Raw genomic sequence first — 27,623 nt, forward strand, 5'->3', positions numbered from 1 at the left:
TTCATTTTGCTGATCCATTGCAATTCCAAGCCATTCCAAGCTAAAATCTGACATGACATTATAATAGATCCTGAATGGAAAAGTGTTAATCCTGCTTTCTTTTCAGTCATATTTCTATACCTCCATGCTGCTGTCTTTCCGTGCATTCTTAGAAATCCATAGCGTAGACTGGTCCGGACTGGTTTTTGTTCTTCCTTTACTGGAAAATTAGAAACAGAATTGTATATACATGCATTTATTATGCATCTATTCCTTTCATATGTTCATGTAAGTATGCAATGAAAGATGGGTGACGGTGCACAATAAACAAAAATAAAGGCTTTCCAAATGGTCTCTGCTACTAATGTTGCTTGGTTGGCCTCCTGTAAAAAGATTATGCACTTAGCAGCTGGAAAGTGACCTCACACTTGACAGGATTTTTTTTTTGGTAAGGAAGTATACAAGATGAGCCTATCAATGCTGTGCTTTCTCACAGATCTATCACCTATATGATCCTCAAAATCTATGCCCACCCTCAGGCAAACCTTAAAGTCTAAAGCTTAGACCCAGTAAGCTTCATGTGGTACTTTACATATTTATCTTACAGTATATTTATTCATTACCTATCTATAGCTTCTTTGTATTGAGTCAAAAATTCCTAATGGTAGTTAATAGCCATAGCTGTTGAATCAGCCCAGTGGCTTTCCTTCTTCAATCCACCATTAGCAGTGTTATACTTTGAAACCAGTTTTGCAGTATGCATTTATTTCTCAGCTAACCTAAAGGCACTACATCCATAATGCGGAAGCTTCTTTTTTATGGCTCCATTCAAAGGCACTGCAGCTAAAAGCCTAGCAATACATTTGAGTCCTTCCCATACAACTATTAGTCATCTGAGATGCATGGGTTGGAACAATCTGATAATAAAAGCACAATTGATCCCAACCACATTGTGCCAAACCTTTAGAATTTGCCACAGTGCCATGGAATGAAGCAAGGAAAAGTTACTCCCAATCCAGTATTGCTGCTTTTAAAGGACACTTTGAGTGGGGTGTCATCTGAACAAAGGTAGCAAAAATATGTTCTGAACCAAGTGCATAGATTGAACTATATCCATAGATATAGATCAACATAATTTCAAGGCCACCAAACTAAATGAAGCCAACCGAGCCCTGGTGAGGAGATTCTGTCCCTGTGCAAAGTTTCTTGGAAGAGCGTTCTGTAGATCACAGGAGTTGCCAGGAACCCTAGCTCTACCTTAAAAATACAATCATAGAAACTGAGAAATATACCAAGTTAGAATCTAAACTTTCTGCAAGGCATTCAGATGATAATGGAGATGAGTCATTGAAGCAGTTTCTCCTTGCTTCCCTAGAAGAAAGGAAAGGGAAAGCCACTAAGCATGAATGAGTTGCTGGTTTGCCATAAAGCACAGGAGAAATGCTCGGTGTGGATGCTTCTCGTGCCTTACTTTGGTTTTAGCACTACCAGTGGGACCATCATAACTTTTTCTTCCTTTGAGAGCAAGAGCAATAGAGCATCCTGTTGGAGCAGAACTTGGTGTGTTCTTGACATAAGTTTGCTGCTGAAATGGCATTGTGCGTCAACTCCTACCTCTCCTTGCAACTTTCAGTCAGATATGCCTGTGTTGTTTTCCCAGCCCACTTCAGCTCCACATAATTGACTGCAGCCGATTGGTTAAGGAAATGGGGATGATGTAAGACTAACTAAACTTTATGGGGATGAGGACAAAGCTCAGCATGGGATCAAATCCTTCTGTTCCTGCCATTGCTCTTTCTTCTGAATAGGTAGCAGAAGCAGCAGTGGCTACGCCCTCGCTTGCAGTGCAGAGAGAACAGTGCCCACAATATTCCAAGACTACGTACTGTGGTTGTGTGCACATCATATATTTAAAGCACATTACTTTCCCCCATAGAACCCTGGGGACTTTGGTTTGCTGAGGGTACTGGAATTGTAGCTCTGTGGTGGGTTAAACTACAGTTTCCCAGGATTCTTCAGGTGGTGTCATGTACTTTAAATGTTTGGTGCGTACACAGCCTGTGTCAAAGAAAGTGTTTCAGCTGATTCAGCCCTAAAAAACAGCCTGTTCTTGTGATTCTTTTGATAACAGAAACTAACCAAATATTCAAAGCTGGGAAACTCACTGAGTATGATTGACCTTGATTTCTTCTTAAACAGACTTTTGAAAGGAAAAGCTAGGCAGGTATCAGAGCAGGGTAGAAAAAGTAGTAAGTTCAGTTTTGCATTGTAATCAAGTACACAACAAGGACCTTTTCTTCTATCTAAGGGCTGTTTGCTTAGGCATTGGGTTTAAATGTGAGTTTTCTAGATTTTATACTATACAACAGGTGTGTGGAAGCAGCAGCCATCCAGATGTTGTTAGACTCTTATCAGCCCCCGGCAGCATGGCCAAAGAGCAACAAAAATGCAAAATGTAGTCCAATAACATTTGGAAGGCCAAGGTTCCCCATGACTAATCTACAAAAGCAACGAGTTCTTTACACTAGCATGAGAGCAGCATTAACTTACTTAGAACAAAAGGTTTTGCAAACTCAATATGCCTGCTATTAATGTTGAACATTGAACATGGTGATGTGGCTACATTATTAAATGTGGACTTCCTGCCATTTTAGTCAAGGCATAACACTGGGATAATATTCATTTTCAAGTGCAAATGAGAATGGCCTTGCTTTGTGTGTGGAATGGCCTTGAATATGAGTCAGTTGGAAGGATTAATTTTATAATACATGAACTTAAGTTCCAAGACACTCTTTCTGTCCAGTCATAATAGTTACCTTTTATGCAGCATCTGGAAACAGCAAGTCCCGAAAGCCACTAATATCAACAACAGCAGTGGTATAGTAGGTATAACAACATAAATTAAATTGGGAATTAAACCTACAAGAAAAAGGGTTTCATTATTGTATTTTGCTTGAAATCATAGGCTCTGCTTGCACAAATTCTCTTGTACTGCACCAGTCAATCACAACAATCAGAGATCTCTTAAGCCAATGGCTCACACATATGAACGAGCGTGATCTAGTCCATGAAATCTTACAACCCAAGAGGTATCCAATCTTAAGGACTCTACTCTTCCAATTTTCAAACTGTAGACTGCAGAACACTACCCTGAGACTCTTTCAAGGCCTCATTGAAAAAACTGGTCATGGCAAAGACATGAAAGACAACTTGCCCGCCTCTAAAGACTTTTCCACATAAAGCACAACTGTAAAAGTTTTGAGAGTGTCCCAGGGTTTATCTTCAGTCCTGGCCAGGGCTTTTGGTTCTCACCATTTCCTTTCTGTGTTGAGCAGTGGCAGGGAGTGCTGAACCCAGTCCCATGTATGATTGGTAACTGGATGGTCAACCCAGCACGGGGACAGGTTGCTTCAATAGTACCCCCCCCTCCAGCACTACCTAACAATGTAGGGGAAAATGCATGCCCCCTATTTCAGCATCACAGCTGTAGGCTGTACTCAGCAAACAACCTCACCAGCCACCATTTATAAAAGCCAAACAAACAAAACAAGAACCTGATTGGGAAGGTGCAGAACTTTAGTAAAAAGCTGACTTTCCAAAACTTGTTCATTAACCAAATGTTTTGTTAGATCATTTTTTAATTAGTTATTCTGTGGTCCATTAAGCTTAATGGACTAGATTAAGACTTGAACATGCAGAACCCCCTGCAATTCATTCACTGTGTGTGGCTCTGGAGTAAGAATGAGAGGAAACTGTGGGAGAAAATACTTGGCATATTGACTCTGGCTGTTTGTGATGTGATGTCTATCCTTGACAAAAAGCATTTCCCCTTAAAAACCCAAGTAGAGCTATTTGCCCTGCAGCAACGACATCTTGAATTCTTCTTCTTTTTAAAATCCCAGAGCTCAGGTTCATTTTAGTTTCTGGGAGTACAGCCAGTTTATTCATATGATGAATAAGTGGGGTTTGCATGTCTGCAGTCTATGCTTTATATTTAAATATTACTCAGATATCAGAATCATATGCATCAATTACCAGTTTCAGTAACAACCACCGGAAAATGATCTTCTGGCTTGCTTGAATCGTGAGGCTTCCCTGCTGGCACCGTTGGCTGGGCTTCTGTGAAAGTAATTACATATTTTAAGAAAACAAAATCGAATTCCTGTGCTGGGACATCTGCACATATTACTGCACTTTGCAAAAGCTCCAAAGGCAACAGGATTAATCAGTTTTGAACATGAATACGTGTAGGTGATAAACTCGTCTAAGGACTTTACTGTAACATAGGGATAACATCTGGAATAAGAGTTACAAACTGAAATATTCCAAAATGTATCCATTCACTTATAAAAACATACATGGTAACTATTATTCTCTACAGGATTCATTGTTCAGCTGTTCCATGGCTACTCTGCTTTTCCAATCTATGGATTGTTTTGCTTTTGGAAATGATGGATGAGATTCTATTGCTTTACCATTGCAACTCAATCCAAACGTTTCTTACCATAATCTGGATCTGCTCTGTCTCCTAATTCTTTTTCTAGGATGTCATCTGTTAAAATAATATATAAACAAGGCAGGGAGGAATAGGTTGTTTACATTTTTCAGGCAATCCTAAATTTAAATAAGCAGCTTTTCAGATACTTAAAACCATATGTTGACAATTGTGTTCAGTGGGATAGATTTTTGTACTTAAGGACACAATACGTCCTGTAGCATCTTAAGAAGTACTTAATTCTATACCTACTTCCCTTGGAATAAATCCCATTGAACTCAATGGAATTTATTTATAAGGAGATATGTATACTACTGTATGGATAGTTAATGCAAGATCCTATGCTTGAGGCAGAAAATAAAATAGTGTGTAATGATTAGTTTAACTTCTGCTAAAGTCTAGGCCTTCTGTTAAAATTTGAAGCAGAGTGATGTTGCCTCTTAGTAACAGAATAACATAGTACCCCCCTTGTTTACATTTTATCTTGCTTCTATACACTAATCCAACTAAACTGTGAATTTCACCTGTCTTAATGAGATACATGGCCTGCACTAGGGTAAAGTCACCAGGACTTCAAGGGTTTGAAAAGTCAACCAGAAATCACACATAACATCTGAAGCTCATCTTCAGCATTTCCTACCTGGACCATATTTGCAGATAAAATTGTGCTTCATGTTGCATCTGTCATCATTCCATTGGTAAAGGTAAGGCCCTCCCAAGCCAGGATTTGCAGTCGGTTGATGATACATCACAACACAAGCTTCGCTCCCACAGGAAGGCTCATCTGTATACCAATTTCTATAACAATACACAAATTAGAGTAAAAATTAGTTAGAAAACTATTATTGCTTGTGAGTCCGCTTTTGCTTTGCTAGATCTAAAAAAGGGACCAGGAATAGCTCAGTGGTAAAGCACATTCTCTGCAGGCAAAACATCCAAGGTTCAATTCCCAGCAAGGACTGAGAAATACTTCATTCTGAAGCTTTGGAAAACCACTGTATGCCTATGAAGACCAGAGGTAGCCAACATGGTGCCTTCAAATGTTGTTGTACTACAATTCCCATCATCTTCAGCCTACATAGCCAAGGGCTAAGGAAGCCGGGAGCTGCAGCTTAACATCATCTGAAGGACAGCATGTTGACGGCCCTGGATATAAATAATACTATGCTAGATTCAGTGATGGAGCAGAGAAATGGGAAAAGTGAGACAAAAACAGAGATTAGCATTTATCTACCCACTTAGTCATATTTCCATACATGCTGCAAGCATTTGGTGGGTATTTCACTAGTAAACCTTTCTTTATAAATTACTAATACATAATTCATTATTCTTATTTCACAGGATCCATTTTCTCTTCAGGGATTATGGGGCCCCAGGGCAATATCAAGTCTGCCTAGCAGCCCCAAATCCCCTTTTGGTCTCTGTTTGCAGCAGCAGCAACAGCCAATGACACAAAATATTTACCTGAAGAGTGAATTGCTTCCATCTGTCCACTTGTAAAGATCAGGGCAGGCACTTGATGTGGTTTGTCCCTCACCACTTCTCCATAGCCCGATCCAAAAGTCCCCGTCAGAAATGCCGAGGCCTGATTTTGTGAGGTTCTGCAGCATGTTTTCTATTAACTTTTGCTCTGTTTCACTTTCAAGGCTGAGGAGTACTCCGCCATCTATTTCACAGGCCAGGCGAGCCTCCTGGAATCCCAGACGTCTGGACAAGTCTTGGAAATAGGCTATCTTGTAGCAAGGGTGTGTTGAATCACCATAACATATTTTTTGCCCTAAAAAAACAACCACACACCAATATAGAGACATGCAGTTATAGGTTAATGGAGACTTATTTCATAGTAAAACAGCATATAAATGACATCAGGGTACATTCCCCTACTCTCGCACCATCTTTTATTTAACTTTTCCCAGAATTCCATGCTAATGATTGAAAAATTAATAAACAACTCAAAAATGTTATGTGCCTTAAAAATGTAAGAATCTGATAAGATAACTTTTGAGACGCAATGGGTACAATATCTGTGAAGGTTACAACCCACAAGAGCAGACTAAAGGGGGGGGGGAATCAATGAATCATGTATACATTTTCATTATTATTTTTTGTGGGAGCCATGAACATTTTTTTGTGGAAAATGAAAGAACTGGAATGACATGAAAATAACATCTTTCCTCCATTGATCCTCTCTACCCTAACTGCTCTGCTCCTATCCAACTACAGAGATTGATGAGCAAAAGCTGTCCCCTGAGCAAATGTCACATGATAGGTCCTGAGACAAGTGTAATTTGAACACTCATCAAAATGCTGATACTGGTCCTGTTAAAATGGAACTGGAAAGGACCTCATCAGAAGCTTAAATGGAGTGAGTTTCAATGGAAGCATCCTTTCAGCTTTTAAACAAACTACAGTCCTCCATTATGAATTCAGAGAGCTGTGATTTGCACAAACTATGGTTTAACTAGAACAAACCAGTTTGCCCAGTATTCATGTTTTAAATACTTTTCTAATACACCCTTCAGGATCTAAAGCATGGTTTGTTCTTGCAAAACCTTTTAAGTTACAAAAATAAATAAATGGGGAGAGGGTTCAAGGGTATGGGGACACCATTGAGAATGCCCTGTGTAAGGTGCCTGCCCAAGGTCTGATCTGAAGAATCATGAGGCCACCACATTGCTGAAGCTAAGCAGTTCTGGCTCTGGTCAGTGAATAGATGAAAGACTGTCTTTGGGAAGCACATGAATGCTGTCTTGGATTACATAATGGAAGGAAAGTAGGCTACAAATGTAAGAATATGAACATATAAGTATTTGGTTTATTGATTGGCTAGAAAGCAGGACCTCAGATGTTGAACTGAGCATCTGGTGAGGCTCATATGGATGAAGGTGGTCTTTCAGGTATCCTTGGCCCAAACTGTTTAGGGCTTTAAAGGCTAAAACCAGCACGAGTAACCAGAAACTATGATTTGTTCAAAAGCAGAAATGAATGTTTCTAATCCTCTCCTTGTGACTGTGAAAAATTATGAGAGGGCGAAGCGCATGAACCCAATGCTCACACAAGTTCATAGCAGACATAGCATGAAACTATGGTTTCCAAACGCCCAGTGCTATTTTTCTAGAAAAAGAAGTGCCAGAACTCACCATGAACATCTCTCTTGTTCTCTTATAATGGCAATGGCACCCACCTGAGAGGTGCTGGAACTGAACTCTGGCGAGTTCCAGATAGAAAAAAAAGCCCTGCTAAGGACTCTGAAGGGACACGGGTTGCGCTGTGGGTTAAACCACAGAGCCTAGGACTTGCCAATCAGAAGGTTGGCAGTTCGAATCCCCACGTCAATGTGCAAGTAGATAAATAGGTACCGCTCCGGCAGGAAGGTAAACAGCATTTCTGTGCGCTGCTCTGGTTTGCCAGAAGCGGCTTAGTTATGCTGGCCACATGACCCGGAAGCTGTACGCCAGCTCCCTCGGCCAGTAAAGCGAGATGAGTGCTGCAACCCCAGAGTCGGTCATGACTGGACCTAATGGTCAGGGGTCCCTTTACCTTTACTTTTAAGGACTCTGAAGAGAATATCTATCTACACTACATTGCTCCATAGTTACTTCAAGAATGAACTGCTACTGCAATGTGCTCTATGTGAGGCTGCTTTAGAGAAGCTTTGAGAAACCTCAGCTAGCAGCAAGAGCACTAAGTGGGCTGGGCCTTGGGTCATGTGACACCTTTGCTGGATACCAGTAGGTTTTTGGACGCCAATCAAAGTGCTTGCTGGCACTACTGAAGTCTACCAGGCTTGAGGCCAGAATACTTAAAGGTCTTCCTTCTTCCATTTTTGGCTGCTCTATCTCTGAGCACATCTGATAAGGTTATGCTGTATATCTTCCCTTTGTCTGCAGTACATCCAGTAAGAATGTGGAAGGGGACCTGCTCTGTGATGGCTCCCAGCTTATGTAACTCCTTGCCTAGGAGTTGCCTTGCCTTGTCATTACCCACCTTACAACATTTTCAGTGCCTTTCTTAAAACTTCTTTGCTAGGCTAATACACATGGTTATGGGCTGGAAGCAAGGCTGCATTCAAATGTGAGGTTTGCTGTGTTAGTTTTACATTATAAGGCTAGAGTTTCTATCCCAATTTCTAATGTTCCTTTTGCACTGCAGTACCAGCTGCATTATGGAACTGTGGCTTTTAGATTGACATACTGTACTGCCATGTCAAGCTGAATTTTGAACAGTGGGGAAGAACTCTTGCTGGGATATTGCCCCATTTTTCATCACATGGAACTCAGCTTTCCAAGTTATCAGGCTTGCGAGTTAATGGGGTTGCAAACAGATTAAAAAACAACAACAATTAGTACGGAAATAAGTGCTAAACCTCCACCAGATTTCCAAAAGTGGCTTTTATGTCATGTGAAATACCACATAAAAGATTAGAAATTATCGGGTATGGAAATGTCAGGGAAACAATAAAGTGCTGTCTGAATGCAGCCCAAGTCCTGCTGAACTTAATGGGGTTTACGTCCAAGAATACATGCATAGAATTGCACTATAACTTGATCACTTAACCATTATTTTTTGTTTTGTTTTGGGTTCAGTTATCTGCCACCTCTAGCTGCATTTTAATTGCCAGGTTTGGATTTTGATTGTCATATAGTTCTAAATTGTTGCATCATTTTAATCTGACTTTACTGGATTAAGTGGACAGTGTGATAGAAATCTAATTCATGGGTTGCATATTCTGATTCAGAGATATGTGCACACCACTGCTTGTCCCTCATGCCCAAACACATGATTAGCCCTACCATATATGGCAGAACTGGTCAACTTTTCAGTGCCACATGTGTGGTCCCAATTCTGCAACAGAAAATCGTATGCAACCCTAGGCTGTGGTCATGAGTTATGGCATCCAGACAAAGGAACCAAATGTACATTTGTTAGTAACCAAATTCACATTTATCTAACACACACATATATATATATGATGTTTAATATGATAAATATATCTATAATAAATATTATATCTATATTAATATAATAAACACCCTGTTTAACAATATAGTATAAAGTTAAGACACAGAAACAAGGTGATCCGAATAGTTTAAGGAAAACAAGAAACAAATTGCAAACTCAGATGTGGACTCAGCCTACTGAATCACAGCATCATCCTTGTTTTATTTATTTTTGTATTTTCCCATGAAAATATAATTTAGACCAGAAAGCTTTATACCTACCACATCGTCTGTGAAATAGCCAACAAATACCATATCAAAAGCATGCAATATTGAATGAAGGTAGGCATGCATTTATTCTTTGCTGGCTTTCATGAATGAACTGAATAAAAATACTTTCCAACTCCACAAAGAGAAAGTATATCTGGTACCAGATAAGGCCAACAGGAATGGGATAAGAGGAGAGGTCCTCTTATGGATCAGAAACAACCAGTAGTTAAATAACAGGAATAAGAATAGACTGCATCAAGGAGAGATGTGAACAGTGGGGTCCCCCAGGATCTTTATAGGACCAGTGCTTTTTAAACATTCATAAATTATCAGTAGTTCTGGGGGAACAAAATGATATCCATATTTGTTCATGATCCCCAAATTGTTCAATGTTCTTAAAAGAAGTACAGTGGTACCTCGGTTTAAGAACAGCCCTGTTTATGAACTATTCAGTTTACAAACTCCAGAAAACCAGAAGTAGTATCCCGGGTTGCGAACTTTACCTCTGTCTAAGAACGGAATCCAAACAGTGGAAGGGCAGCGGCAGTGGGAGGCCTCATTAGGGAAAGCATGCCTTGGTTTCAGAACAGTTTTGGTTTCAGAACGTGATGGGAAGTTTTGCTTCTGCACATGACTCTGGCAAACCATTCTAAGCTGAAGCATTCCTTCCTCACCCTAGAATGTTTAGTTCACATTGAGTTCATGAAACATTGTATGTACCCTGACCTGTTCTTAATGCATGGTTGACCACATCTATGGATGAATGTCTATATCAATCACTAGTAACAGTTTAATAAGGAGGTTTTCATGCCTGTCCAATTCTGTGTTCCCTTTCCCAACCTTTAATCTATATGCAACCTTTGCATTGTATTTGTGTTAACCAATCAGCAACAAGCACATATGTGGCAATGCTGTAATATTCAATAAAAGGGACTCCCCGAGACATGCTCGAGAGATGCTTCCCATATGACACTTGTCATTCGTCTGTCGTTCATTTCAACCCAACAAGAACGGACTTCCAGAATGGATTAAGTTCGTAAACTGAGGTACCACTATGTAAGTCCAAGTAGAAAGTGATTTACATTGGAGCAAAAAGAATCCTAACCACATAAATGACAATGGGATCTGAGGTTATGGTGGACAACTTGATGAAAACATCAAACCATTGTCTGACTGTTGTGTAACTAAAAATACCGTTATCAAAATGCCTTTATACAAATCTAGTGTGACCACATTTGAAAAACTACCTATAAGTCTGATTATTTTTTTAAAATGCTACAGAGCTGGAATAGAGCAGTAAAAATTATCAAGCAGCTGCAGCAACCTCTCAATGAGAAAAGCTACAATCACTGAGACTTTTAAACTTATTTTTAAAATGTAAGTAAACTGTGGGAACATGACAGAATTATGCATGGTGTATAAAAGTACAGTGATACCTCGGGTTACAGACACTTCAGGTTACAGACTCAGCCAACCCAGAAATAATACCTCAGGTTAAGAACTTTGCTTCAGGATGAGAACAGAAATCATGTGGTGGCAGCGTGGCAGCAGTGGGAGGCCCCATTAGCTAAAGTGGTGCCTCAGGTTAAGAACAGTTTCAGGTTAAGAACAGACCTCCAGAACAAATTAAGTTCTTAACCTGAGGTACCACTGCAGATAGAAGTCTTTCTCTCTTTCTCATATAATACTTAGAACCCATTTTTCCAATGAAGATATATGGTGGAAGAATGAGGACAAATAAGAGGGACTACTTCACACAGCACTTAGTTAAACCAAGGAATTCTCTACCAGAGGGTGTGTGATTTTTGCCACCAATCTGGACAGCTTCAAAAGGGAATTAAAGAGGACCATGAAGGATAAGAAACTGGAGAGTTTTGCTGGAGAGGCAAAGAGTGATGTTGACAAATGCCCATGAGTTTTAAAGAAGAGGGATGTATGAGAATCCCTGGAAGATCTGGAAATGAAGAGACCAATAGGGAAAAAACCTGAAGGGAATAATAGGAGTAAAGACCAACTTGACATTTTTTAAATTAACAGCCATACCTTCAAATGCTACCTTGTCACAGTTGCTGAAAATGATGATAACAAATTCATTGATATCTCTGTTAATGTACCAAAGTTATTTAATTCATCCTACAAGTGGTCCTGACTACCTAAACGTCACACACAATTTCAGCTTGAGAGCTTACATGCCACAGAAAATGCAAGATGTGAGCTGATAAATAGAAAGAACAGATCTCTAGGGTAGCATTTTGACCCATCCATGATGTATCATATGATTAGCAATCATCCTTTCCTATTATGTTGTCAGAACTTTGATCCGATTCAGAAGCCAATCTTGTGATGAATTGCATTAAGTACTATTGAAGTTTCACTACACCATACCCTTTTTTTCTTTTTCTTTTTTGTTCCATCAATGGGCTCTAATCTGCATTTTAGGATAAATCACATTACATTATGTCTCTTCAAAAACTACTGCCGCAGCATAATTTCATAATTGTACTCTGTATTCATTAGTAAGATAAATATATGGAAACTAATAGCTTCTTTTCCGCTAAGAAACATCTTTCTGCTTCAACATTTATGCTGGTCTTTCATCCCTCTAGCTGGTTATCTTTTGCCAAGCATGCACAATATGTGACCCATAAAGCTGAATTCTGATGACCAACCAGGTATAGTAACCTGCCTGGTGCCTGAGAACACACACTTTTGGTGGTCTCAGGTAGGAAGCAAAACAAGGAAGTTGATCAAATTCTTTGTAAGCTACCATACATGACTTGGTGAGTCAGGGAGTGACTATTTAAAACAGTGCAAGATCCCCTGGGGGAGATATATTGCCAATATATTTTTTCTAAGAACACAAATGTCCTACCTAGCTACATCCAGAGAATCAGAACTTAAGAACATCTTGCCTGAGCATCCAGAATTTAAGATTCCCTTAAGCGCATGAGACACAAGTCTTATGGTAGGAGATCTCCCACTGGCCATCTTTTCCAGCAAATGAATCTGGGTTCAAAACTATACCCAGGGGTACAGCTGAGTCACTAATAAAAGACCATACACTGAAAATGGTAACTCATGTGAACTAAACTTAAAACACGAGGGGTAGTAGAGAAATAATTATATATCTGCTTAATAAAATAGGAGAAATACTATAAATGCAAAGAAGAATGCCATAAAGAAATAATAAATAAAGAAAATAAATAATAAAGAAATAATAAAACAATAAGGATAATAAAGAACTTTGTAGAAATAAAGAAACAGTACAGCCATATAGAATTAAAAAGATAAGAAACAAATGAAGCAAGCTTTCCTCTTATCCAAAGCTCCCTTCTAGTCCACCTACTTAAAAGTTAAATCAGTCTAGCCCCTTCTGAGTTCCAAAGTACTTCATATCAACCACTACAAAGGGCCTGGGGAACTTTTTCTCTCCATCACTCCCCTGAGAAGAGAGGCAGAGAGTGTATACTCCAACTCACTAATCCTGAACTTCTTATATTGAATTCTCTTGATCTCTTGATCCAAGTACCCTGTTCTAGTTACTCTGCTGCAAGATTATTGTTTTGCTGAATGTTTTAAGCTATGGATGTTCAGAGTTGAATGTTTTAAGGATTTTACACATGGTTTTTGTACAGTGGTGCCTTGGGTTACATACGCTTCAGGTTACAGACTCCGCTAACCCAGAAATATTACCTCAGGTTAAGAACTTTGCTTCAGGATGAGAACAGAAATTGTGCTCCAGTTGCGCGGCAGAAGCAGGAGGCCCCATTAACTAAAGTGGTGCTTCAGGTTAAGAACAGTTTCAGGTTAAGTACGGACCTCTGGAACGAATTAAGTACTTAACCTGAGGTACTACTGTAAATGGCTTGGAAGCCTATCTTGGCATTAAGTGGTATATAATTAATCAATATTAATCAATCAGAGGTGGGGCCAGACCTTTCTGTGTTGCTAAGAGGTGGGAACTATTCCACTCTCCTTGTTCGCAAAATAAAAAATAAAAATCGGGGGAAAGTTTAAGCACTGGCCTTGTGATGTCCCACTATCTCATAAACAAATTTTGACTCAGAATATTCTCAACGTTATTTCTACCAAACATCTTATGGCTTCACCTCGTCATCATCTTCTCAGCCTCTTTTCAAATGCTGTAACAATCCCTTCCCTTTCCTTGTTATTGTGCAGGTCCCACAGTCTCATACACACAGTGCCTTTCCTCAGCAAAATTCACATGAACCCAGGGCAAAAGCAAGCTGTGGGTCATGTAACTCAGCCAGGAGCACATCCAAGAAGAGGTGCATCCTAGTTAGGGGTTGATAAAGTTGGGTGGTATATAAATACAGATAAATCAAATAATGTACATGGATGTGTGCACCCGTTCTGAGCAGTATGCATCTATCACCTATAACCTAAAGTGTCACACTTCCAATTTAAAGCAATCACAGAAAAAGTGAGCTCTGAAAGAATCCACAAAGAACAGAGCTCTTCAGACCTGAGCATACATTAGTACTGTATCAAAGTTTATTTGCACATCGGACTAAAACAGACTCAGCATTTTAGTTTTCACAGATTTCCAGAAGAAACGCAGAAGTCTAATTACCTGGATCAATACACGATAAATGGTTTTTCAACCAGCAAATTGGTATTATGCTGAAGGAGCAAATGAAACACTGTTTTACTTGTTGGTTTAAGTGGTATGCCTTTATCAAGGAAAAAGCCCTACATATTACAGTATTTCCTGAAGGCAATTGTGCGCCAAACTATTAAAATTCTGACAGCTTTACCATTCTAAGTAGAAAATGTCTATTTTTTGGCATTAGTTCCACTCCATATATTTAATATGCTATAAAATGTGAGGCTGAGACCCATTTAGTTGTTTCTGTAATAGATGCTTTCCCCCACCCCCATTTGATCTCATGGACCCTGCAGCTGTAAATTATAGGATCAGTACTGGCAGACAGCCAGAATTCTGTCTAAGCAGAAGTCTCTTAAGAATGTTCCAGCAGTCTCAAACTGGTGGTATCTGTGGCTTCACAGAGATCTTGAAGCATAACTTGAAACCTAGGATGGGACACACTCTCTCTAAATATGAAGCTAAAGGTTAACCAGTGGCTTTCCTGTGCAGGCTTCTGTTGGTCTAGTCAAAAGTGGCACACAAGTTCTTCTCAGCCTTGGGGTTTTCTACTTAACACACCCTGCCTCTTTCCTCTTTACCTTCCTGCTGCAGATTTGCTTGTAACAGGGGCAATCTAAAGATGCCTGGCAAGTACCATAGGAATGTTCAATGAGGCAGAGTTTATTAATATCCTTCCTAACTTGCGCTAGCAAGTTCCTTTACTTAGCAGAGTTTTACATTCCCCTTTTAAACGCACAGCGGATACCTGGCTGCAGGCTTGTTTAAGCCTCTCAATATGAGGTTCCTAGTGAGTTCCTTATATCTCTCTTAAAAGAATAAGAATGCCACAATCTTGTTTAAAGTATATAAAAGAAGTTTACTCACATCATCATTTCACAGTTGGATTCCTGAAGGCAGACTTAGTTACAAAGTATATGCATGTGGATCTATCCCATATGAGGATAATCCCAGTGTCATCTGTAGGCTAAAAGCCAACAGCGCATTTCTAGCTAAAAAGCTGCTCCAACAATGGAGGAAGTCAAAGAGAGAGAGAGTGGCAGCCTTGTCCTTTTGTTACCTGGACAGGTAAGGTCATGCCCACCTCTAGTCGCATGCAAAGGAAGTATGTCCCAGCCAGGAGTAAACCATAAGTTTTCAGCTGGCTGGGCCAAACATTCCCCCGCATGTCTACTCTAGGAAAACAAGGAATGTTGTACTTGACTGCTACTTATGTATCACATCCCACAAGTGCAACCCACATTTACCTAGTGGAACATGCTCATTTCACTTCAAGTAACAGAAGCAGCAGATCCTCTACAGCAGCTGCACTTATTTTCTATGGTCACAGTAATCAAGGGTCATTTTTCTAAACTGAAAACATTGTGAAGCATCACACTTCCATGTTGCTTTTCTTGCTTGAGGATGAGATAACATCTTAGGAGGACCACTGCTTTCATGAAGGATCCTTGCTTTTTCAAAGCTCTTGATGAATATGCAGAAAAGCTCAAGTCTTGAAACAAGGTTTGTTTTGTTTTGCAAACTATGCTTTGCAACATGATTTGATAAATCGTGCTAAGCTTCTTCCAAGAATGTTATTAAGAATCTAAAAACATATATTAATCCATTAGTTTGCTCTATCTTCTGAAGTAAGTGAATAGATCAAAAGCGTATTTGAAAATGGCCAATCACACCCAAAGTGAGTCAGTGTGGCCTCATGATTATAGTATTGAACTGGGGAGACAGAGGGCGACTTCCAAGCCACCAATTGAGCATTCATCCTAATTTGTTTGCAGGGTGACTAAACATAACTATTTACTGAACACTCATTTTTATTTGTTTGTAGGGAAGTCAGATGTAGCAGTCTGGATTCAAGGTCTTGGGCAAATGCCTGTCCTAATGCTCCTCATAGCTACGTTGTGAGATAGCCTGGGATGGAAGTGGCGCTGTGGTCTAAACCACTGAGCCTCTTGGGCTTGCTGATCAGAAGGTTGATGGTTCGAATCTGCACAACAGGGTGAGCTCCTGTTGCTCTGTCCCAGCTCCTGCCTGCCTAGCAGTTCGAAAGCACACCAGCGCAAGCAGATAAATAGGTACCACTGTGGCGGCAGGGTAAACGTCATTTCTATGCACTCTGGTTTCCATCACAGTGTTCCATTGCGCCAGAAGTGGTTTAGTCATGCTGGCCATCTGACCCGGAAAGCTGTCTGTGGACAAATGCCTGCTCCCTCGACCTGAAAGCGAGATGAGCACCGCAACCCCATAGTCACCTTTGACTGTCCAGGGGTCCTTAACTGTCCAGGGGTCCTTTACCTTTATCTTAGTCCCATCTATTTTGCTGCCAACATCTTGAAAATAAGGGTGATACAAGCTTGACAATGGGAAACCAACCTTAAAATTAGCTAGTCTAATTTTGACATAATGCTGCCCTAATCAGAAGTATTGCTTATTGCAAAGTTGTAAATGCTTTCATGCTTCAGCCAGTTGTAATTCTTCGTAGAGAAGCATAAGTCACAACCTCCTCTTCAGCGTGAAGTGGTGATGTGAATTCAAATGTCTTGGATCAATATTGGAAAGCATTTAACTAGCTCTAATGTGAGCCAGGGGCTGGCTCCAGAAGCTGTGTGACTTCCAGAAGTAAAAAGTAAAAGTAAAAAGCAAGAGTCTGCCTGAGCATGTGCAGACATAAAGGCATTTTTGAATGTTACCCCAGTAGTTTGAGAGCTATGATTCCATGAGATGCCTGTTTCTAGAGCAAGAACTCATGTGATCAGCTACAGAGTAACTGCTCATAGAAAAGCAAAAAGTGTCCACACAGATCAGATGCTCATGCCACAGTGTTCAGAGGGATTTACCATTCCATACGGACAGTGAAACAGATTGACATATGTATCTCCATCTACTCTTTGGGCTACTGTAGTTATTGTCTGACTATTATTAACACAACAACTATCTCTGGAATTGTGCCACACTTCTGTTGCTGATATTTCCATTTTAGTAAATGGCAACTTCACATACACACACCCCTATGAATTATTTTTTATCTTCAGATATCTTATTTTGAGTGCTGTCACATAAATATTGGAATGAGCACTTGACAAAATCAAGAAAATATCACAAATAAAAGGGCAAAAATAAACTGACAGCAAACAGCAGTCATTAAGGCATAATGGCTTTGATTAATACATTGGTTGTTAAGTGGCTAGTAAAAAGATTAGCTCTCGTATTTCCTGCCCAACAGATACTTAAAGTAATTGCATTTTTGCAAACTGCATTATCATCACTTTATGTGCTTTATGATGTCATAGGTACAGCAATGCGGGTTATGTAACACTCAGCAGTTTTTCCTAACCCTGTCTTCTCACTTTTCTTTTCTTTTTTAAGGACTGGTCTTCAGCCAACTCCAGGCATTCTGAACTACTGCATTGCAAACAGCTATTGTTGCCAATAATTCAATATGAACACAAAAGCATAATGTGTTTCCCTATCACTTCTTATAGCACTACCACCATGAGAAAAATTGCTACAGGGTCAATTATGAGGATATGAGATAAGACATGGTAGAATGTAAAAATGCTGCAAGCTACCATGAAGTATCATGAGTTAGCAGAGATAAGAGAACAGAATAGAATAATTTTGCTCTGCTGAGGGATAAGAAGCATGCAGTTCCCAGGAGCTCATTTATGAAGCCCACAGATCAAATCCTTTTCTACTCCACCATTCTATCATTTTGACATTATTACCAGTGTTCTCCACCCCCCTTTTTCTGAGAAATACTTATAGCCCTTGCAGTTGCAGAGAGATTTTTGAATAAATAGTGAGAGAAATGTCCAACATATTCACTGATAAAAACCAAGCTGCCCGTCTCTTTTCAATCCTATTGAGAAAAGGTGAATTTGGGGAGCTACTTCATGGTGAGAAGAGAAAATAATGGCACTATTACACATCAGAAGTGCACTGAAAACTTGAATCAGAGGCTACTACAAATACAATTTGCTCCAATGTGCCTTTTATGTGATCTTGGCCTAACTTGCAGAGATGGCATTTGATTGCAGTTACCTTGTTAGTCCTGGAGTCACACCTGTTGAACTCAATTAGACACCTTTCCAGTGATTTTATGGAGCATTCATTTAGAACCCAACAAAGATTATGTTCACTGTGACCAGGGATGGGAAAATATATTCATTTCATTTTCTCTCTGTTCTCATTTTTAAACTTTTTCCTTTAAAAGCAAAAAAAAAAAAGTACTCTTGAAAATTATTGAGTGTTTTAGTGTGAATTTCTCCTAATATGCAATTTTGCCTGTTATAAACATTTTTTGCAGTCCAATTACCCCTAATATAATGTATTATTCTGTTTTACTTTCACAAATATATACTGGTACATGCAGTTTATGCACCCTAGTACAGTGGTACCTTGGGTTACATACGCCTCAGGTTACAGACTCCGCTAACCCAGAAATAGTACCTTGGGTTAAGAACTTTGCTTCAGGATAAGAACAGAAATCGTGTTCTGGTGGCGCGGCGGCAGCAGCAGGCCCCATTAGCTAAAGTTGTGCTTCAGGTTAAGAACAGTTTCAGGTTAAAAACAGACCTCCGGAACGAATTAAGTACTTAACCCGAGGTACCACTGTATATGCATCTGTGTACATGTTACTTGTTTTGGAGAACTGCCCTCCACAGTTTGGGAAAGAGCAAATTCTAAAGGATGGCTCTATTTTGGTTCACATACTTCTTCAGCAAATACAGAAGAGGTGGGTTTGCCCTTAAATGGCAACTGAGTCAAAATTCTCCCGCATCCCTACTGTGGCCTACAGTTCAACCCTGACTAGTATTCGTAAGTCCATGGAACTAGTTCCCTGAACCCAAGGGGGCTTTACACACCCACCCCAACAGCTGTCACCTCTCCCATCATGCTTCATAATACACTGTTGTTGTTTTTTGAGAGGCATCTCAAAATTAGTCTGTGATGCAGCAATGAGGAGGGAGTCAACTGTTCAAAATAAAAATAAAAATCCTTTGACTGCACATAAACCCTCAGACAAAACTTCAAGTAGCTCTGCTTTCAATATGGCTTGTTAATCCCCAGTCCTCCACAGCAAAGAGCCAGTCTCATTCAACATAGAGATGCTTACATCTGAATAAGCAGGCTTAAGACTACATCATTAGGAATACTGGTGTATATGTGGGAAAAGCTACAACAGTGGTTTATAGACAGGTTGACAGCAATAATTGAAGAATCTTCCGAAGGAGGATTTATTCCAAAACAAATTGGGCCTAATCAACCTTTTCCTGTGCACCTGGAAGTCTTCTTCTGTGATTGGCACCTCCTCATTTGGTCTTCCTGCACACATACAGCAAATAAGTCCATTAAATAGGCAGGTCTAATCCCATTAAAATTAACAGGCTTAAGGTGCTTAACTTTGTTTGGAATTTGGTTGCATGGTGTAGTTTTGAGAACACAACTTCTTTCTATTGTGTACATTCTTGTTATAGACTATGATTTTGTACATTGTGTTGCTAAGTTTATCCCAGAGAGAGGCCCCAAAAGCAGAAATCAATTTTATCTTAATGTTTAAAAAGATCTGGAGAATGTTACTGTATATATACAGAGAGAGAGAAAGAGTCTGCTGCTGAAAAGGCATAAGAATTGGCACCAGGTAACCTTTGCAGAGAAGAGTGTTCCATAAGTGGGCATTACAGCTGAAAAGGCTTTTTTCCCTGAGAGACACCTATCTAACCTCTAATAGCAGCAGCATCCCGAAAAGGTCGATTTACTCTGATGTTAACACAGGAAATGTGAGAGGAAGAGGACCCTGAGATCCCAAGGCTTATCAGCAGTGTGAGAAACTTGAAGGAGCATCTCCACCTCCATCGTTCTGCCCGAACACTGAGGTCCAGTGCCGAGGGCCTTCTGGCGGTTCCCTCACTATGAGAAGCCAAGTTACAGAGAACCAGGCAGAGGGCCTTCTCAGTAGTGGCACCCGCCCTGTGGAACGCCCTCCCACCAGATATCAAAGAGAAAAATAACTACCAAACTTTTAGAAGACATCTGAAGGCAGCCCTGTTTAGGGAAGCTTTTAATGTTTAATAGGTTATTGTATTTTAGTGTTCTGTTGGAAGCCACCCAGAGTGGCTGGGGAAACCCAGCCAGATGGGCAGGGTATAAATAAATTATTATTATTATTATTATTATTATTATTATTATTATTATTATTATTATTAACTCCAGTATATCAGCTAATCACCAAATGGCACCTTACACCTGGGTCACGGTCACTACAATGGCATGTCTAGGCATCTTTTCTTTTTTGCAGTGAAATGTATTTGTTGTTTAGTCATTTAGTTGTGTCCAACTCTTCGTGTCCCCATGGACCAGAGCATGCCAGGCACTCCTGTCTTCCACTGCTTCCCGCAGTTTGGTCAAACTCATGTTGGTAGCTTCGAGAACACTGTTCAACCATCTCGTCCTCTGTCATCCCCTTCTTCTTTTGCCCTCAATCTTTCCCATCATCAGGGTCTTTTCCAGGGAGTCTTCTCTTCTCATGAGGTGGCCAAAGTATTGGAGCCTCAGCTTCAGGATCTGTCCTTCCAGTGAGCACTCAGGGCTGATTGCCTTAAGAATGGATAGGTTTGATCTTCTTGCAGTCCATGGGACTCTCAAGAGTCTCCTCCAGCATCATAATTCAAAAGCATCAATTCTTTGTCAATCAGCCTTCTTTATGGTCCAGCTTTCACTTCCATACATCACTACTGGGAAAGCATAGCTACGGTTTTCCCAGTGAAATTTATTATTATTATTCATTTCATTACTATAGCGCTTTATATTTTAAAGAAAAAAAGCTGAAAGTGGTTTACAACACATTAAAACATCAAATGAAACAATCCAGAATAAAGCAAATTCAAGCTTCAAGGAAAATATTTCAGATCCTTCTCTGGGTGACATATTTGCTTTTCCCATACTTATTTACCTACCGGTACTTAATTTAGGTTGCTGCCCCATAGCAGAAATACTTTAGGAAGTCAGTGTGGTATAGTGGTTAGAGTGTCGGACTAGGACCTGGGAGATCAGGGTTCAAATCCCCACTCAGTCACGAAGCTCACTGGGTGACCTTGGGCCAGTCATAGCCTCTTAACCTACCTCACAGGGTCATTCTCAGGATTAACTGAGGAGGGTGCTGAACCATGTACCGTGCTCCTTGGAGAAAAAGGTGGGATATAAATACAGTAAAAAAAGCTCTTCTGCTTACCTGCTTAAGAGAGCTGGAGGGACCAGCCAGATGGAGATGTCAGTCACCAACCTGGCATCCACATAGTCACAGTTGGACCCATGCCAGTCTCAAAATGCGCCTGGCGCCTGGGGGATTTCAAACACTGCTTATCAGGCTTTAAATTGCTCTTAGAATTTGGGGCTGATCGACAACAAAGCTGTTTCAGAAGTATCAATATGTGTTACCTATAGCTCATCTCAGTTAGTCTAACAACATCATTCATAAATTTTCAGAAAGTTTCAAAGGCAGCTCAGCACACAACATATCGCCATAACCTATTCAGGCAATCACCAAAGTAAGGATGACTATGGCTTATCTCTGCTTAAAAGGGACCACAGCTGGTATACCAGCCTTAGCTAATGGGAAATGTTTTGTGTTTCTTAAGCCAAGTAGGCCTTTGGTGACAAAGCTGGGTCAATCAACACCCACCAAACTGCAAATATGATCCTCTTGTAGGGTTCGATCCTCCCAGAATGAGTTGAACCCAAGCCAGACATACTACCCAGCAACATCAGCTCCATCATATCTAGACTGAGCTTATTTCCCTCGCCCTCATCCATGCCATCCCAATTCCCAGACATCAATATTTTGCACTTCTAAAGCTTTGCTTGAATAAGATAGGAACACGAAGTAGAGCTCCATGTTACCAATGTATTGAATGCCCCTATCTCCAAATCCCATGATCATTTCTCTCCATCAAATGCTCTCACTCTCGCATTTGTCCTGGGTTGTTACAGGCAATGGACACCTCCTGAGTGTCAGCATTTTGTGGAAAGGAGTCAAACCATACCAGAAATTTAGGTGTGTGCAATTAAAGTGGATCAAAGCACTCTGTTACCCTGGCACAACAAATCTACACTGAAAAGTGTAGGATGAACAAACAATTCATGGGATGATGTATAAACATCATGCAAGCAAATCAGGATGAATTTTGAAAGAATGCTCATGGCCATATAACTTCACCACAAACAAATGCTCAACAAAGACAAGACATAGTCTAACTGCAGCACAAGCTTTCTGCAAACAAATCAAGTTGGGTACTTCATAAACAGGTTATCTGAAGACACCAAAGGATTCAGCACCCAAAAGTATCTCAAGGTCTTCATCCATAGGTTGCACTTCACTCCTGAAATGCTCTACACCAAGGCTACAAAGTTGTTGCACTCCTGTACAGTTAATTCACTAAAGTCCACTCCACTTTTCTTCCCCTTGTGTTCTGGTGGAAAAGAGGTGGGTGGACAAAGAGACTAGTGCAGTACTTTGAAGAAGTTGCCTAATACTTTAGAACTTTTAAAGGGATGGCCACTGTCTTCAGGTAAAGACTTTGCAACCTGGAGATGGTACAGAACTTTTAACAGTTCTGCCTGGCATCTGAATGGACAGTGTTATCTCCTATGATTTTATTAATGTTCCATTTGTATAGTGGCTTCCAGGCACAAAGCTCAGAAGGGATGGCATGGATTAATCTCCTGTTTGCTACATGCAACTCCCTCCCCTCAGCTATTATCACAATCCAGATTTGAGGGGCCCGTGGATAAGATGCCTTCAACACTTCCCCATTCCTGCATGGACTTGCTTCCCTGTGACTGCTGTCACTGACTTCCTCTCCCTGAGACCATCTTCACCATTGCCCAAAAGGGCAATGTTCCTTCTTGTTGTTGCCACTGAATGAACAAGAAACAACAGCCAGATAAGCAGAGACAGGGGATGGGGGGGATCTGCAGTGGTCCCCATAACTGTGGTGGCAGCCTTGACAAGCTCCTGACACTGACACCCCCTGGTGCCTACATAGCACCTTAAGATTGCTGCTGCATGTGATCAGGAGCTGAAAAGGATCAGAACTGGTTCTAGGTTACATGAACTATTTAAAACATTCCTAAGAGATTCCCTGGAATGTTTTTCTTTTCATTTCATTTTAAAAGTGGTGTGTCCAATGACAAGGGGTCTAAAGGTTCCTGCTTCTTGTGTTCATGTTTCATGAATCTATTCTAATTATGGAAAACTGGAGCATAACTATCACCTTATCCAATTTCTAGTCCCTTGCTTCCTGCCTGACCTTTCAGGAAACCATTAGAATTGGACTGAAATGTACCCTATAGAACACACTCAGGTAATAATGTGTACAAGTCCATCTAGAAAATAGGCACACACTGAATCTGCACCAGGGAAAGTTAGCTCTAACCTATTAAAGCTCCTTGCACAGTAAGTTTGTTGACCTTAAAGATACAACGATTCTTTATTGCTTATGTACACTGTATCTTTATGTGCAGGACACACACGGCAGGTTCCAGCTCCTCCACCACTTGTATGCAATGAATGGATAGGCACAGTATATTTCTCATATTTATGACATATTTCACATATTTATGGCAAATATATAAGGAAGGAAGGAACTTTGCGCTGCAGTTGAAAAACTTTGTACATTAATCAATATTTTCTTTAAAATTTCCTTAAGGAGCTTTTCAATATATGAAGATGGCTTCCTAAATATAAAGAATTGAGCAGTCCAGCAAATTCCCTGTGAAGTTCTTTCCTTGGAAAGAAATATTCAAGGCAAGACAATCGTATCATAGAATGGGAACCCAATGGTCGTCTAGTCCAACCCTCTGGAGATTGGGATCATCGGAGGAAGCTGTAGGATTTTCCAATACTGATTCACGTCAAAGTTCAGTAGAAGTACGAGCTCAGAAGTTTAGGACGCCACCCATATACCCCTACCACCCACTACTCAGGGTGGAAGTCTACATCTGGTAGCACACATGGTTCTTCAGAGGTATTCTTGCACTGATATATTTCCCACCACAGACCATGCCACACAAATCCTTATCCACAAACATAAATGTGGATTTTGGTGGTTACTGCAGACAAGCAGGAACTGAGAAAGTTGTCAGGTGTGATGGGCATCTCTTTCACACCACTCTTTATCTGGTATTTGAGCTCCCATCCTGCTTCTCTGTATTTGATCCTCTATCCTACTTTTCAGTCTCTGAACTTTTTAAAAATGAGGGACAAATAGACTCTCTATAAATGGAGGACAAGTCAGAACAAAACCTTTTGACTTAGGAAAACAATATAAGCGACATCAAGCTTTCAATCCCTATATTTAAAGATATGAATTGGGGATCTCATCTTTGGAGTTTCCAGGATTGAGGATGTGATCTTTCCGCAAAGTCAAATCATCAACTTGGGACAAAAATTGAGCCTTTTTTCACTCGCCAGGAAACAGCTCGTCCCTAGTGCCAGTGACACAATGCCAAGACTGCGTTCCCTGAGTTCCCTTTGCCTCACTGAATCAATAGAGCGCCACCCGCTTGAAAGTAAGAGGATCCCCGCCAGAAAGAGCCACCTTTCTGTTTGGGAATCTCTAACCACTGTTCAATGATCAAGTTGAAAAGCAATAAAAGGGGGAGGTGGAAGGATTGCACCCGAATACCCCGAGCACTTCGGGGGTCTTTATACAGCAGGCAAAGGGCCCTGCAGAGGTTGTTGCGCTCCAATTCCCAACAGTCCCAGGTCGCATGGTCAATGGTCAGGACTGATGGGAGTGTGGAGTCCAGAAACATCTGGAGGGGGTCCCAGCTCTCTCGCTGCTCTCCCCCAAATAAGAAACCAGGTTCCTCGTCCCTCCCTTCAACTCACCGCTCAGGACTCGCAGCGAGAGGCAACTCTGAGCCCACAGCCAACAGTAGCCCAGCAGCAGCAGCTGGGGACGCCTTCCGCACGGAAAAGGGAGCATCGCAGCGGCCGAGGGAAGAGGCGCTGGGCTTCTGAACAAAGTCCCCGAAGTGACAGCAGCAGCAGGTTAGGCAGGCAGGCACCCTCAGCGCCTGCGCAACGGCCGGTCCTCCGCGGGGAAGATGCTCCAAAGCGGGTCCCTTCAAAGCGCCAAGCAACTATAGGAGCAGCAGCCGCCTTGAGGAGATCCCTGAGAGCCAGCTGTTGCCCTGCCCGCTGCCGCTGCGCGCATCTCCGTGCGCCAAGGAAGCGCGCGCCTTTTTGCAGGACCCCTTTGGGCGAGAAGGAGAAGCGTCTTGTCCAAGGGAGGAGGAGGAGGAGAAGCAGCAGGAGCAGGAAGCACTGCAAGGTCTCCCTTCTCCTCGCCTTGGCCTGCCTGCGCCTGGCGACGCTGGAAGCGCAGGGAGAAAGAAGGCGCAAGCTGCTGGCTCCTGGTTATATAGCGGCTCCGGCCAGCCTCCCGGAGCCTCCGCGTTGGGCAGGGCCAGCCCCGCGACTATCGATTTCTGGTGCGAAATGCAGCGCTGCAACTTGGGAGGGGGCCGAGCGCGAGGCGGGGGGCTGGGCTGGGGGGCGGGGGTCCTGAAAGCCGCGGATTCAGCCCCCTCCTCAAGGCAGAGGGCTTTCCAGAGCCGCAGAGGCGATTAAAAGAGGGCGACGGTGCCAAATCGCGAAAGGAGCGGGTGGGCTCCCTGTCTTTCTGCCACCGCGCAGAAGATGGTAACGGGCGGCTGCCTCCACCCCCACCCCCCAACAACCCCTCTCTGGGAAAGCAGCGTGACTTTCTGGCTTTATTCTGCCGGCTCTTTGGGCTTCCTTGTCGCTTTAGCGCACGGTCGAGGCGCCACTTCTGCAATCCGCGCTGCAGCCAGGCAAGATTGGGTGGTGGTGGTGAAGAAGGAGAATATTTCTGGGCATATACAGAGCGCCTTCCCCATATTACTGAAGGTAGCAGCACCCATCTCTATAAGATCAGAGGGGAGACTGAGCTTTGGCATCGCCTTGCCTTTAGGCTGCGGTTTTGCCATTTGTGGATTACATGAATCCGCGAAGGCTTTTTGCTGGGCCAGCAGAAAGGCGTCTATAAATGAACCCTAAGCAGTCTAAAGGCTCAAAACCAGGATCGACCCTACCCGTCGTTTTGCTGCCTAAGGCAAAATGGGGAAATGCTGCTTCACCCGCACCCTGCTCCAAAGTCGGGGTCACTCAGCTTTTGGGTTCTGGCGAGGTCGCTTTTCCTAACTTATCTGGTGACAGGGGGTGGGAAGTGCCTGCGGTGGCACCAGAGAAGCACAGGCATGTCCTACCCGCCCACGCCAGAGAATCCTTGCAGCTCTATCAGGATCAGCTTTGTAGGCCAAATTCAACAGGTGGATGGGCATGGTTGCCTGTCAAGCACATGGTGCCATTATGACTTCACATGACTAACGGATAGGTTGGCCCACCCACCCATGAGCATAGCCCAAAGGGGCAGCAGGGAAGCTGCCCCCTAAATCATTAAATAGAAATACAGAACTAACTGAGGTTCTGCCTCCCCCAACATAAAGCCTAGCTACGCCCATGCACCCACCTGTCAAAATCCATGGCACAGTTCTCAAACACCCACTGCTGCTGTGGGAGACCCAAGAAAGTGAGACATTGGAGGGTTGGCATGGGGCACCTTCCCCCCAAAACCCCCTCCTATCACCCCAGGCATTCCTGCTTTCATTCACCCATGAGTAGATGGGCAGTTGGAAGCATGCATAGTTCCAGCAGATGAGCCACTGGAATCCCACTTCAGGCTCTGGATTTTTCCTTTCAAGCCCCACCCTTAATCCCCCACACCTGGCATCATGGATGACATTAGCTTTGTTTGCCAAATGGGGAGGACTGGTGGACCAAGTCTGGCCCACAAGGTGAAGGTTCCTGATTTTCTCCAACAGCACATTGCCACTCCCCCATTCCCAGCACCTGTCACCTGAAGCACCTGCCTCAGTCAGCCTAATGGTAGGGCAAGGAAGGACCAAAGCTAAGGGCCACTTCTTATGCAGTGCTTTGCACTGAGACTGGCACAAATACTCAAAGCACACTTCAAAATATATGTAGACCAAAGTCATGTGCAAAGAACACACAAGGAGAAACCCAAGCTTTCCCTATCAAACTACTATTGCCCAGTCACCACTTGTGTGTATTTGAAGGGGAAATGCATCTGTTTAAATATTTTATTTATTTATTTCATTTCATAAAGTTTATACACCGCTTAATCATTTTTTTTATTTAAAAAAACCCTCAAAGCAGTTTACAAAAAGATGAAACAAAATCAAGGGGGGAATACAATAATGATTTTAA

The 27,623-nt window shown here is 41.7% G+C and overlaps 1 protein-coding gene across 2 annotated transcripts; it reads right to left on the bottom strand.

The window, feature by feature from the left end:
• Nucleotides 1-102: 102 nt before the first annotated feature.
• Nucleotides 103-25,801, bottom strand: CHODL (chondrolectin). Of its 2 annotated transcripts, XM_083734860.1 has the most exons (8): nucleotides 25,200-25,801; nucleotides 5,939-6,251; nucleotides 5,115-5,272; nucleotides 4,484-4,531; nucleotides 4,015-4,098; nucleotides 2,796-2,898; nucleotides 1,272-1,350; nucleotides 103-199 (listed from the first exon to the last, which is right to left on the bottom strand). In XM_083734860.1, the coding sequence occupies exons 1-8, from the start codon at nucleotides 25,294-25,296 to the stop codon at nucleotides 197-199; spliced, it is 885 nt and encodes a 294-aa protein (XP_083590986.1). In that variant the 5' UTR covers nucleotides 25,297-25,801; the 3' UTR covers nucleotides 103-196. The 2 variants fall into 2 exon arrangements, with proteins under 2 accessions (XP_083590986.1, XP_083590985.1); XM_083734859.1 differs by lacking the exon at nucleotides 1,272-1,350 and having other exon boundaries at nucleotides 25,200-25,800.
• Between the last annotated feature and the right edge of the window lie 1,822 nt (nucleotides 25,802-27,623).

Source organism: Podarcis gaigeae, assembly GCF_964106915.1.
Source record: "Podarcis gaigeae genome assembly, chromosome: 4".
Lineage (NCBI taxonomy): Eukaryota > Metazoa > Chordata > Lepidosauria > Squamata > Lacertidae > Podarcis > Podarcis gaigeae.